The 14481-nt window shown below is 39.4% G+C and overlaps 1 protein-coding gene across 4 annotated transcripts in view; it reads left to right on the top strand.

Annotated features, from left to right (window-relative positions):
* ACSS3 (acyl-CoA synthetase short chain family member 3) overlaps positions 1 to 14481 on the top strand; it is a 124861-nt gene that overhangs the window by 58005 nt on the left and 52375 nt on the right. For 3 of the 4 annotated variants that reach the window (XM_048835687.2, XM_075124317.1, XM_075124319.1), the window contains exon 9: positions 8087 to 8190. The exons of the other annotated variant lie outside the window; for it this stretch is intronic. In XM_048835687.2, the coding sequence (XP_048691644.1) occupies positions 8087 to 8190 (104 nt within the window). The remainder of the gene's footprint in view (positions 1 to 8086; positions 8191 to 14481) is intronic. 4 annotated transcript variants of the gene reach the window in all.

Genomic DNA, 14481 nt, shown 5'->3' with positions numbered 1-14481 from the left:
CAGGGCTATTGGACCATAGAATGATCTATTTTAAATATAACTTCAGGGAGCGCACAGTGAAATTTAATTTTATCTGCATAAAGTTCAAGTTATTGTGGCTTTGTGCAGGGGAAATCTACCCTGACAACTTGAGGTATGAGACATGGAGCTGCAACACAGCCCCTGTGTCAGGCTGTGGGCATGGAATACTAGTAGGGTGACCAGCTAGCAAGTGTGAAAAATCGGGATGAGAGTTGGGGGTAATAGGCACCTATATAAGACAAAGCCCTGAATATCGGGACTGTCCCTATAAAATTGGGACATCTGGTCACCCTAAATATACCCACGTTATATAGAGGTGTTAGGCGTTATTTACCTTTGATGAGAGACAAAGATGAGGGGTATATAGAAATATATAAAATGATGCTCTTGTGTTATGAGACAGGAAGAATAGAAGTTACTGATCTGGTGTTTAAAAAATGGCAAATTCAGACTAATAAGGGTAAATACTTTTCCAAACACCATGGAATTAGACTGTGTAACTCACTGCTACAGGAAGTCATTGAGGCCACGAATTTACCAAGATTCAAATATAATGGACAGCTGATCTGATCCAGTATGGCAGTTCCTATGCCCTACTAGATCTGTGCAATTGTACATCACATAGCTCTGTTCCCATTAGAATCCTTTGCCTCAATTTATAAGGGTTCTTGTGAAGTCTCCTGCAGTGAGCTGGGGATGTAATGGCTGATGTGTTCAACTGTTTCCATATGGCCCTTCCCGATACACCCCTAGAGAGGTATGTTTTCTTTTGTACTGGCACTGTACTTACAGCATGTACTTTTTTGGCATTATACTTACTCATGTATCTGTCTTCCAAGATTGGATCCTACATGCACTGATCCAAAGCTTTATGTAGCTTAATTCTTCTTCAGTGCATTTTGGATTGAAATCCTAAAAGCTTAATTACATTGATTTATAATGTCAGGAATCCAGGTTTCAGAGACAACAGTTTAGGACATGTTCACGTAACACACAGGTCACAAGATTTCATGAACATCAAGTTCAAGGAGCAGGACTGCAGTGATAAATGCATTGACAGATTGTAACCATTAAGTTTTCAGTGCGATTCAAAATATTAAATTGTTCATACCAGGACTTTTTTTCATATCTATACATATATAGTGTTCTGTGTCACTTACACACCTCTCTATTGATTTACTCTTCAGGAGGAGAAAATAATTAATTCCATATTTCTTTTGCTTGTTAGTCTATTTAGCTGTGACACTTAGTACTTTTCCCAGACATGAAGAAGAGCTCTGTGTAGCTCTAAAGCTTGTCTCTCTCACCAACAAAAGTTGGTACAGTAAAAGATACCTCACTCACCTTGTCCCTCTAACTTTAGGTAAGTCTTTTTAAAGTTTTCTCTGTGCATTTATGTCCTGATCTGTAAAATGGGGATAATTATGTGACACTTAAGAGCTTGTCCTCACTGCATTGTTAGCTCAAGCTATAACTTGAGTTTTGCCCGTAACCTGACTCCCGTGCACACACACACAAGTCTCTAGCTCAAGCTATGTGGTGTTTTAAGTTCAAGCTATCTGGCCCATTCAGGGAAGGATGCAAGGGGTTGGGTGGGAATGCTTGAGTCTCCGGTTATACAGCAGTTAGAGTTATAACAAATCATCAGCTGCTAATTGAATCGCTCTGTGCTGCTAATCAAATCAGTCTGCTTTAGTTTGAGTGTGGTCGATCTAATTCAGGGGTTTTAAACTTTTTTTTTCATTTGTGGACCCCTAAAAAATTTCAAATGGAGGTGTGGACCTCTTTGGAAATCTTAGATGTGGTCTGCAGACCCCAAGGGATCCACAGATCACAGGTTGAAAACCACTGTTCTGTGGTAATGACAGCCTTTCATGGACCACTTAGACATAATCTATGGACCCCCAGGGGTCCGTGGACCACTTGTTGAAAACCACTACTCTAATTCAAGGTGGGCTAGCTCAGGTGAACAAGCCCTTAGTTTTTTTAATGTTTTCACAGTTTCACAGTTTAATATTATTTTTAATGTTTTCACTGTGAGATTTGTTTTAATTCATTATAAACCCCCCAAGGTGCATGGATGAAGTTAGACAGAATAAATGCAGGCTGGATTTAGGTGATAAATTTAGGTGCCCATGTTTAGGTTTCAGAGGTGATGTGACTCTGCACCTCTCCTTAGCTCTTGAGTACCAAAATATAGAGTTAGGTGCCTAACTATAGGTTTCCAAGTTTGAAATATTTGGTCTGTTTCTACTCTAACCCATTCATGCTGTCTTGTATTGCTTGCCTCTTTTGAACAAACTTAGAAACTTCCTTATCTGTCCTCTGTTTGCCTGCTTCGGCTTGCCAAAGGTTGCTTTTTTCGTGGCAGCAAAATGATATACGGTATATACACTGGACTTGACTCTTATCCTTGTGGCAGTTGTAGTCATCGTTCTCTATCTTGAACTGCTATGTGAAGTACTCTCTCAAGTCATTGTTAATTCAGAGGATGGACTCTGATCCTAATTTACTGACCCCTAATTGATAATCAGTGATCTCTTTAAAACTGCACAAGCTGTTTTTGTTTTGTTTTGTTTTCTCCCATCCTATTAACTTTTGGCTACTACTAGAAAATTGCCTAGCATATAGAGCTGTGCTGTGAATGGCGCCAAAGAGTCATGTCCATGGAGAGGAAATCACAGTTACTGCCAATAGTATTAATACAATTAAGATTAATTGTTTTAGTTAATACAGCTTTGGTTATTCTTTGGAATCTTGCCTCCTGAGATGTTTCCTTTTGCAAACAATTAGAGTGCTCCACTGAACTGGAATAAAAAAATATTGAAGAATAACATCTCATTTGGTGAGCTCAGTTTAATTTGTGAAGGAATTAAGTTTTTATTCTAAATCTATTCGGATGGAACATTGCTATAAGCTTCCTCACAGCAGGATCCTGCTAATGCTGCAGAGAAAGGAATACTATTATGAATCATCTCAACCTCCTTTCTCTCTTGGGTTGTTATCATTGACAATAATGGAAGGGTTGCCATACACAAGACATTTTGTCCTGTGTGTTACAGTGAAACTCACTGAACGATGACTAATAAAGAATTATAATGCCAAACAAACTTAGTGCTCATTAATTTATATAATTATTTCTCAATTTTTTGTAAGGGAATGTCTATGAAAATAGTACATTGTTTGACACAAAACCATATTCTTCAAACATGAAGCATAATGTTCATGTGACTTCATTATTTGATTATAATACTCTACATCAGAGGATCATGCATGATGAACATCACACACTCTCTTGCTCACTCCCTCAAAAAAAAAAACAATCAGCCAAAATTTTTTCAGGAGAAATGGAGAACCCTGAATGCACGTTCACCAAATTAGTAAAAGATAAACAAACTTTCAAATATTTTATATGTATTTGTAATGTTTATGGGCCCAGTCCTGCACACATGTATGTGTGTAATTTTATTCACACAAATATCCTATTGAGGTCAATGTGGCTACTCATGTAAGTATAGTTATGTATCTCTCATTGGACCCAAGTTCAAAGTTTTCTGTTGCTCCTCAAAAAGGGTTGCTTATTATTTATTATTTTTTCCTGGACATGGATGAAATGGATAGTGGTGGATTATTCTTCTTTCAATTACCATGCTTTTATATTGAGATCTTTTTCTTATTGACTCCGTCCTCCTCCTAAGTGTCTATGGGCAGGTACAGGGTATAAAAACAGGCATATGGAAAGTGGTGTGTAAATTATTCGGAAATGAGAAATGTATGTGATATAACAGTGGGACTACTCATGTGAGTAAAGTTACTGTGTAAGAGTTTGCATAAGACCTGTAGTCTGCTAGTATGTTCTGAGTTCTAGATCCTAAATAATATTTTTGTGTTGTAGGGGCCTACTTAAAAAGCACTTCAGTTCACCTTCAAGACCTTACCATACCAAAGGGGGAATGAAATGCATTTGTAGTGCTTCATGACAACTTGTGACAAAGCATATGATAAAAGATGATGTTAAAAGATTTTGTGGGTTTAATACGTGGTTATATAGCACTATTTAATTTAATAATAATAATAATAATTAATAATACAAATGCAAATTGCACCTATTGCTGCTGCCAAAAGATGCCTCTGTTTCTGCTGCAGTTTGCTAGAGAACATCCCTCCAGATGAATAGAATTCTAACACATGCTATGATACCAAGTATATACAGCATCAATTGAGTGTTTAATGTGCACGCAGCATATTGTTCAGCAAAGAGGTGGCTATAATAAATGTGCTACCTTTATTGTACTATTTGGAAATCTAAATGATTTGTAAACTCTTAGAGTATGAAATCTTCAACAGGGTTTCAAATGCTATATATATCATCTCTGTTGTTGTTTGCCTCTGAAATTTACAGGTTGCTTTTCGGGCAATCTCTCTCTCTCCCCCCTATGTCTCTCAGAATTTACAAATTTTCAAAGTATTATTTTTATTTCATATATGACTTAGAATATTTGCTTTAAGATTATTCATGTACGTTGGTTGTACTTCTGGGAAAGGGGTTAGCTTCAGTAGTTGCTAGAAATCCCATTTTCAAATGACGGTTCAGTTAAGGTTAGAAAACTATTGAAAATCAACCTTAAAATGGAACACTGTTTACAGCTTTAACTAGAGAGAGACTACTGGTCTTGCCATAAAACATCTTAATTTCTGTGTAATTTGTTTTATTGTCTGATACTTTTTTCTGCTCCTTTTCGGTATCTTCCCATCATTTCTTGACTCCTTTTCCTGTTTACACAGGGTCAGAGGTGCCCACGTTTCTTTGCCATTCCTTGCAGTCCATGGTACAGGTTTGTAAGCTTGGCGGTCCAGGCCTTTTCTCTTCAGGCTTCTCTTGACAGGGTCTTTCCATCATATCCTGTCTTCCTTTCTTGCTGTTCACTTCCTCCCATTTTTTCTTTGCTTGTCGTCATGCTCCCATTCTTATCACATGTCCAGCTCACCTCAAACGAGCCAGCCTGTCTGTCACTGAGTGTCCCAAGTTAATCTTCCTCCTGCTTTCTTCCCTGTACACTCTGTCTACCCTCTGCATGCTAGCTATTCACCTCAGTATATTATTGTCTACTACGTATATCTCCTTTTCTTCCATCTCTGTAAGACCCACCATTTCCAAACCATACAGTAGGTGGGACAAACACGCAGCATACACTGTTGGTTTCAGTTAGTTACTTAGTTGCCCATCCCACAGTACTTCTGTCACCGTTTTCACAGCCGCCCATGCACATTAGTTTCTTGTTTTCACTTCTCCAGTTCTTTCTCCGAAGGCACTAAATGTACTTCCCAAGTACACAAATTCTTTCTTCTGATTGTTTTTCTCCTGGAATGTCAACCACTCTGTCAACCACTCAGTCAACTGCTCTGCTTCCACCTTCCCTACTTGCATAACTTCAGTGTTCTTTGTGTTTGCCTTCAAATACAGATGCCCACTCTGATACCATATTTACCAATTCCTCTTTGGCCTGGGCTACACAGGGGTGGGGGGGGGCTTTTGAACTAAGATACGCAACTTCAGCTACGCTATTAGCGTAGCTGAAGTCGAAGTATCTCAGTTCGACTTACCTGGCCGTCCTCATAGTGGCGAGTCGACCGTGGCGGTTCCCCCATCGACTCCGCTTACTCCTCCTGCTGAGGTGGGAGTCAGGCGTCGATTCAGGAATCGATTTATCATGTTTAGATGAGACGCGATAAATCAATCTCCGATAGAGCGATCACTACCTGCCGATGTGGCGGGTAGTGAATTAATGCCCTTAGCTATCAGCCAAAAGGGACAGCACACGTTAGTTTTCTCTGTGGCTCTGCAGTCTTGCTGCTTCTACTAATGAACTTCATAACTGGAAGAGAAGTGGACTCAGCACACTGCTTTGTCTCCCACATCACCTCAGAACTCTCTGAAATTCCATGTATAGTTACCACCTTAGCTCATGATCCTTGGTACAGCTCCTTTGTCATCTCCGCTTCTTGAAGTCCCTTTCCTATCCGTCTCAATATTCCAAACACCAGCTCCCAAGGAACCAAGACATATGCTTTTCTCAGGATTAGTCAGTACTGCATAGCAATTAAATCCTCCATTTATCATTCTTTCAGATTTCAGTCTCATGGCAGATATTGTGTTTATAGTACTCCTTCCCTTCCTAACACCATGTTGCTCCGTTTCTATAGTTTTCTATACCTTGCATCTCAGTCTTTGCTTCCAGAATTCTCTCAAGGGCTTTGAGAAGCTGACTTAACAGGATGATGCCCCAGTAGGTGTTTGGATAATTTGTATCATCCTTATCCTTTCAGAGAGGCACAATCAATCCCATTCTTCAGTCATCTGGTATCCTACCTTGGTCTAATAAATCACATACCTGTGAAACCATGTTAGTCCAGTATCTCCAGTGACCTTGATCATATCAACAATTTTTATGTTCACCAATTGCTTTACCAATCTTTCTCTTATTCAGTGCTGCTTCTGCCTCCTCTGTAGAGATCAGTATCTTTTGAGACTTCCCCATAATTGTTGGTGCTTAAATGATAAGCGAAAGCTGCAAATGGAACAGCCTATGAAAATATGTTTTCCATACCTCTACCATCTCCGTAGAGTTGCTCACCACACAATTCCTATTCTTCTCACATAAAGAATTCTTCATATCTCATGCTTCATTGTTTCTCTATTTGGCCAGCCGCAAAACCAATTTCCTTCCACCATCTTCCTTCAGCTTTCAGTATCATTCCTCTTCTGCCTCCATTCTTACCTCAACTGCCTTTTTAGCCTCAATTTTTGCTTGCATTTTTTATTCTCATGATCACTAGCTGCTTCCTCAAACTCTGAATTATTCATTCTTTCTTTTTAACTTCTCTTTTACATCAGACTTCCACCACCAGCTTGTTCTCTCTGAAAGCACCCCATCTTACCACTCGTTCTGCCACATGTTACCTCTGCTGCTTTGATGAAACATTCTTTAAAATTCCTCCATTCTCCCTCCACTGACTTCATTGTTCGTGGCAAAGTATGAAAGCCTTCCTTCCCCCCCCCCATAAAAGTGGAGGAAAAGTGAACTTTCTCTCCCCTCCTCCCCATATCTCTATTTATATAACCACCAATGCAACTGCTTCCTCAGCATCATCTTTTTTTCCTGGTTTCTCAGGCTGCAATTCTTTTAGCTGTTAATACTTTGTTGTTCTGCCACATAATCTCTCAGTATAACCTTTTTTGTCTTGCACCATTTTCATATGTTCTCTTCTTATCAAAATACAGTCTACCCGAGGCATGCTTTTTCCACTGTAGCATGTCATCAGGTGGGATTCTCTTTTTTGAACCATGTATTCGCCACTGAGAACCCATTAAACAAACAGTGCTCAACGCATTTCTTTCCTTCTGCCTTTCTTTTACCAAAGCCAGGTTTACCCACCACTCGTCTGCTGGGCACCCTTCACCTGCATGGCAGTTTTAGTCACCACTAACAAGGAGTTACTCTCAACCATGACCACTAACTCTGCCAGATCATTTCTAAAGCTCTCCGTCTCTTGCATAGTTCTACCTTGTTTAGTAGCATATGCTGATCTAACACACACAGGCCTACTCTCTATCTTCAACATTCTACCATCCATCGGTCTCCTCTTCTTTCTACCCTTATGAAAACCTCAGCAATGTCTGGGCTCACAATGAGAGCTCCTTTCTGGTAGATTGTATTCGTTTTGTAGGTATTGACACTGTACACACTATACTGTACCTGTTTTTAAATGTAATACATTTTTATATTTGTTTACTCTTCTTGAATTGTTGAGCTAGTCTTGGTGTCCCAAGGCCATCACATTTTAAAAAGGAGGCTATTTTTAAATATTGTATTAAGAAGTATACATTAATATCCATAGGTGTGCAATTTCCATTCAGTAGGCTGGAACAGAGACACACTTTCCATCCTTCAACATCTTGGACATAGAACACACGTTTCTAAAGTTTATAGAGAAATATATTCCTTTTCTGTTTTACCTTTCCTTATCAAGCATTAACATCTAAAATTTTTACCATTTTATTTAGGTTCCGAACATTATTTGTAGCTGGTGAACGCTGTGATGTGGAGACATTAGAATGGTCCAAAAAAGTCTTCAAGGTCCCAGTGTTGGATCACTGGTGGCAAACTGGTGAGCACTTTGCAATATTGTTTGAAATTCTCCCTCTCACCAAGCTTTACAGACTTGATTCCTGTTTTCTGCAAAGCAATCACTACAGGTGGATTCTTCCATCCATGTGACTTCCTATTTATGTTTGCCTGGGGACGGAAAGCAGTATGTGTTTAGCAAACTGTGTGTTTAAAATAATGTGGGAAACACAATATAGTGTTTTCTGATACCTGCATTTAAAAGATTTAACATCATTATTATCATCACTATATTTCCATCTGTAACAATATTATATATGTACATGTGTTATCACCTCACACAAATCTTGATCTATTAGAGAAGCTTTTAGATTTATTTTATACACTCTTCAGTGTATTTTATGTATGAAAAAATATGGCACACAATAGGCTCCTCAGTTTTTGGTTATGTTCCATTTGGACTTGATCCAGCACCCATTAAATGACTACCATTGACTTCAATGGGAGCTGGATCGAGCCCTTAGATCACACTGGGAGAATCAAAAGCACCAGTGTGTGTGTAACTGTGTGTCACAAATTCTGGTGACAGACAGCTTGCTTCTGGCAGTTAGACTGAACAGCTCTTTACCATAATTCTGAATGATGTGGGTGTCTCAGTTTTTTTATCTCTCTGTCTCTCTATATATATATACTCTGTGTGTGTGTGTGTGTGTGTGTATACTGTGTGTGTGTGTGTGTATATATATAATGTGTATGTATGTAAAATTGTGACGGGTCAGGCCAGATGGCTACAGGAAAGTGATAGAAGGCAGATATATTAGCTCCAGGTTAAGTAACAGGGAAGGTTCCAGAACAATCCGGAACTTTCTGGAAACAATTAAGGCAGACAGGCTGATTAGAACACCTGCAGCCAATCAAGAAGCTGCTAGAATAAATTAAGAGAGGCAGGCTAATCAGGGTACCTGGGTTTAAAAAGGAGCTAACTTCAATTTGTGGTGTGCGTGTGAGGATCTGGGAGCAAGAGGCACTAAGAGCTGAGAGTGAGAAGGCGTACTGCTGGGAGAACTGAGGAGTGCAAGCATTATCAGACACCAGGAGGAAGATCCTGTGGTGAGGATAAAGAAGGTGTTGGGAGGAGGCCATGGGGAAGTAGCCCGGGGAGTTGTTGCTGTCACACAGCTGTTCCAGGAGGCACTCTAGACAGCTGCATTCCACAGGGCCCTGGGCTAGAACCCAGAGTAGAGGGTGGGCCTGGCCCCGGTTCCCCCCAAACCTCCCAACTCCTGATCAGACACAGGAGGAGTTGACCTGGACTGTGGATTCACTAAAAGGGCCAAACAGGGCTGCTGTGAATCTCTGAGGCGAGCAAATCTGGCAATAAGCGCAAGACCCACCAAGGTAGAGGAGGAACTTATATCAGAATGGGCTTCATGTGTTACATAAACTAATCACATTGGAGAAGCCTTATGCTTGGGGTTTTTTTTTTGGATCTCTTTGTGCCAAGAATATTCCTTTCAGTTTCTGTGCATCACTGTTTGATTATAGAATTTCACAGATCTTTGTATGAGGCAGAATGTCTTCTGCCTGCTCCATGATGGGTGGCATATGGAATGGACATGAGGCAGAAAAATGTGGTTTAAGGATACAATTGCCTGGAATAGAGGAGCTTCCATAGTTCTGATCTGATCTGATTTACCATATGCACTAAAATCAGTCTAGTAGGCTTAAAGTGCGGCTTATCTGTATAGACATTTCAGCACTTGTGTGAGATATTCGTAAGATAGTGGTGTTGCCTGTTACTTAATCCTTGTGTCTATTAGTTGATAAAAATAAAAGTGTTACAACATGGAGAGAGAACCTGTTTTTTCCTCCTAGTAATACTGCAACTTTAGTAATACTGAAGGATAGATTCATAAATAATATAATCCATTTTCACTTCTGATAGGTTTGAATATAACTTGCGCTGTTCGGTGCAGCTCGGGCACCCAGGCTTAACGAAAAGGCTCCCTGATGTCTGAGAACAAACATATGTCAATCCTAGGAAGAGACTGTGTTTCATATGTGTTTTTTTTTTTTTTAATGTAGAGAAATCTTGTGATGATCCTATGTGGTCTGTTTTCACTTTGAGGAACATTTTATTAAGTGGATTTCCATTGTTGTGAAAGATTACTGATTCATATACTAAATAAGTCTTCAGTGCATTAAATTGTACCTACCCTGTAGAGATCCATTCAATTACATCTGAAAATTTTGAGCTTTGGAGCAAGACAGTTCATGCTAGGTAATGCTGGATGACTGCTGTAATTTAAGCAGGTGTTAAGACAGTTCTTTTGGTCCTGTGAATCAAAGTACATTTTATAAAAGTATTACAGAGGTACAGAATTTAATAGTTATGAATTACTGACAATCTGGCATAGAGCGAGAGGAAATCTCTCAGAGGCATGTCCCCAGCCAATTAGGGCTTCACAGGTCGATACCAAAGCCTTGCTCTCTACCTGCAAACCAACACGCAGATCAGAGCAGAGTCACAGATTCAAAGGCCAGAAGGAACCATTGTGATCATCTAGTCTGATTTCCTGTATGACACAGGCCAGGGAACTTCCCCAAAATAATTCCGAGTGCATACCTTTTAGAAAAATACGTCCAATCTTGATTTTAAAATGCAGCGATGGAGAATCTACTATAACCCTTAGTAAATTCATCCAATGATTAATTACTAACTATTAAGAGTGTACGGCTTTTATTTCCAGTCTGAATTTGTCTAGTTTTAGCTTCCAGCCATTGGATTGCAATTGTACCTTTCTAATGAAGAGCCCATTATCAAATATTTGTCCCCCATGTAGGTACTTATAGACTATAATCAAGTTACCTCTCAACCTTCTCTTTGTTAACTAAATAGATTGAGGTCTTTGAGTCTGTTACTATAAGCTGTGTGTTTCTAATCCTTTAATCGTTGTTGTGGCTCTTTTCTGAACCCTCTCCAGTTTATTAACATCCTTCTTGAATTGTGGGCACCAAACTGGACACTGTATTCCAGCATCAGTCACACCAGTGCAAAATAGAGAGGTAAAATTACTTCTTTACTCCTACTCAATATTCCCCTGTTTACATGTGCCAGGGTCACATTAGTTCTTTTGACCACATTATCACTCTAGGAGCTCATATTCAACTAATTATCCACCAAGATTCTCACATTTTTTTCCAGTGTCACTACTTCCCAGGATAGAATACCCAATCCTGTAAGTATGGCGTGCTCACAGCTCTCACATTCTGCACTAACTTTAGTTTCCCAGATGATTTAAGGTGAAGTTCCGTGTACAGCACATTGCTGTAGTATAATATTAAAGTGACAACGTGATACCGTAATAGCAAGGCCGCATCTGAAAGAACTAGTTATGCCTTCCGGGCCAGATGCAGATGAAAAAATGTTGTCCTGACTACCACCGCTGTGTGATCATCTAACAGCACTTGGGGTTACATCAGTACCCATAGACTGCAAACTTGAGTAATAAATGATAGAGAAACACACTCTCAATTGTATGGCCAGCTATAATTCTTGCCAGTGATGACTATCTGAAAGCTCTTTAGAAGATAGGAATGAAGCCTGTGAACCCTAATGGAAGGAAATAGGGCAAGTCAACAGTGCTTTATGGCCAGTGGTATTTACGAGAGCCGATAGATCTGACATATGTATCAGAGGGGTAGCTGTGTTAGTCTGTATCCACAAAAACAACAAGGAATCTGGTGGCACCTTAAAGACTAACAGATTTATTTGAGCATGAGCTTTCGTGGGTCGAAGTGTTTTTTGACCCAAGAAAGCTTATGCCCAGTCTGTTAGTCTTCAGTATTAATATGGACACTTGATCTTTATCAGCAGATCATCTAGCAAGGCACCCAGAATACTCCACAGTCTGTACCCAGATGGACAGGGGTCAGGAAGATTTTGTATGTCAAAATGTTCTGAGAATTGTTTTGCAATAGTAACCTTAACCAAAAATGGAAAATTGCAATCTTGGGAAAAATCTGGCTATTATCATCAGCATCAAGTGATGGCCTCACAACAACTTCCTTTACAGAAATCAGCAACCTGTCCTACCTAGGTCATTGGCAGTCTCCAACAGCTGGGGATGCTGTTCTTCCCGGCTTGCCTTGCTCAGAAAAGAAGCACTTGGTTGCAAAGCGTGGATTGTAGCACAAAATATTCCTAACGTCTCTAGAGTAGCAGCTGTGTTAGTCTGTATTCGCAAAAAGACTCTAGTATCTCAGGGAGCATCATTGTCCTAAACAAATAAAGGCCAGAAAGTCTTAATGGCTCTGCATCTGCTGAAGTGGATATTTCAGGCCAATCAATTTTCTCTTCAAAGTAACATGCAATTTCCTCGCAATGGGAGGTACTCACTTCAGTTGGAATAACCAAAGCTGTCCATTACTTGAAACAACTCTGCTGATCAGGAGTAAGCCAATGCTAAAAAATAAACGCCTGTTTGCCTCATGCACAGCCACTGCAAAAAGGCTCTAAAATTGTTGGAGTGCTATTGGTCAGATCAAGCCTACTTCTGTCATTTGGTACTCTAGACATCTTTTCCTCTCACTTTATTTTTGTCTGCTCACCTGTAAACCATGATGACCTATTAGAATGGAGCCAGGGAAGATGATATCTAGGGGTAGGGTCATTTAATCAATAATACATTTTTTGTTTTAATTTCTTTTATAGAAAGTCTTATGACAAAATATATACACGTTTTATAAACACAAACATTAAATATATAGTTTGCATATCTTAGAAGACATGATTGTATGTGTTTGGAGTAGGGGAGGTTTGAGAGACCTGCCTATGGATGGGAGTAGTGCATCTGAACATTGTGTTCATCTGTGTATAGAGAAGGGATAATTTTGTTTTGGTTTTATGCATATATTAGTGCAGGTGCTTGGTTTTTGCATATTTATAGAAAAATAATACTTTGCATTTAAATAGCACTTTTCATCTTCAAAATGGTTGTTCAAACGTGAGCTAATTAATTCTCATAACACGCCTATGAGATAGGTAAAGTGTTATCCCACTTTCACAGATGTGGAAATTGAGGAAGAGAGATGACTTGTCCCAAGCCACACAGCAAGTCATTACAGATTCATGGTTAGAACTCTAAGTTCCTGTGCTCAAAGAAAAAAGTTTCCTGTCATGCTTACATATGGTTTTGCTCTGTGTGTGTGAGTGAGTGATGGGTAATACAAAAATATGTTTAGGGTTAGCCATTGTGTGTGCGCATTGGTGTTTTAAGGGAATATAATTTGCCTCTGCCAGGTTTTTCTAGTTAAGCATTCCAAATAAATATCATGTGAGGTACTTTGACAAAAGTATCCTAAATCTTTTAAAATTCAGGGATTATACTTGGTGTGTCCAGTTTTCCAAGGAGGTCCCCATTTTCTTTAGTATGGATACATGAGGAAATATTGAGAATGGATTACTCCTATTAGAACTGGAACTTGGATTTTAGTAGAGAAATACTATTGTCACCCCATCACCTCTTCATTGCTGTAATTGAAGAGGTGATGGTTGTGAAAGTTTGCATTAGAGAGCTTCCTATGCGTTTAGCTGTTCAATGCTTGTAGAACAAAGATATGAAGTGAAATTGTCCAATAATTTTTTCTGTCTTCAAAAAAAGGTTAACAAATAAGATTTCCTTCACTTTCTATTAAGTGTAAGAAGTAAGGCTCATTTGTCTTGTAGATACAAGACCAGGAGATATCTGACTGAGGAGATATATGAGCCACTATCTTTGAAAAGTCATGGAAGAGGGGAGACATTCCAGAAGACTGGAAAAGGGCATATATAGTGCCCATCTATAAAAAGGGAAATAAGGACAATCCGGGGAATTACAGACCAGTCGGCTTAACTTCTGTACCCGGAAAGACAATGGAGCAAATAATTAAGCAATCAGTTTGCAAACACCTCAAAGATAATAAGGTGATAAATAAGTCAGCATGGCTTTGTCAAGAACAAGTCATGTCAAACCAACCCGATAGCTTTCTCTGACAGTGTAACAAGTCTTGTGGATGGGGGAAAGCAGTAGATGTGGTATATCTTGACTTTAGTAAGGCTTTTAATACTGTCTTGCATGACCTTCTCATAAACGAAATAGGGAAATACAACCTAGATGGAGCTACTATAAGGTGGATGCATAACTGGTTGGAAAATCGTTCCCAGAGAGTAGTTATCAGTGGTTCACCGTCATGCTGGAAGGGCATAATGAATGGGGTCTTGCAGGGATCGGTTCTGGGTCCAGTTCTGTTCAATATCTTCATCAATAATTTAGATAATGGCATAGAGAGTACA

Source organism: Caretta caretta, chromosome 1, assembly GCF_965140235.1.
Source record: "Caretta caretta isolate rCarCar2 chromosome 1, rCarCar1.hap1, whole genome shotgun sequence".
Lineage (NCBI taxonomy): Eukaryota > Metazoa > Chordata > Testudines > Cheloniidae > Caretta > Caretta caretta.
This window is presented reverse-complemented; position numbering and strand designations above follow the sequence as displayed.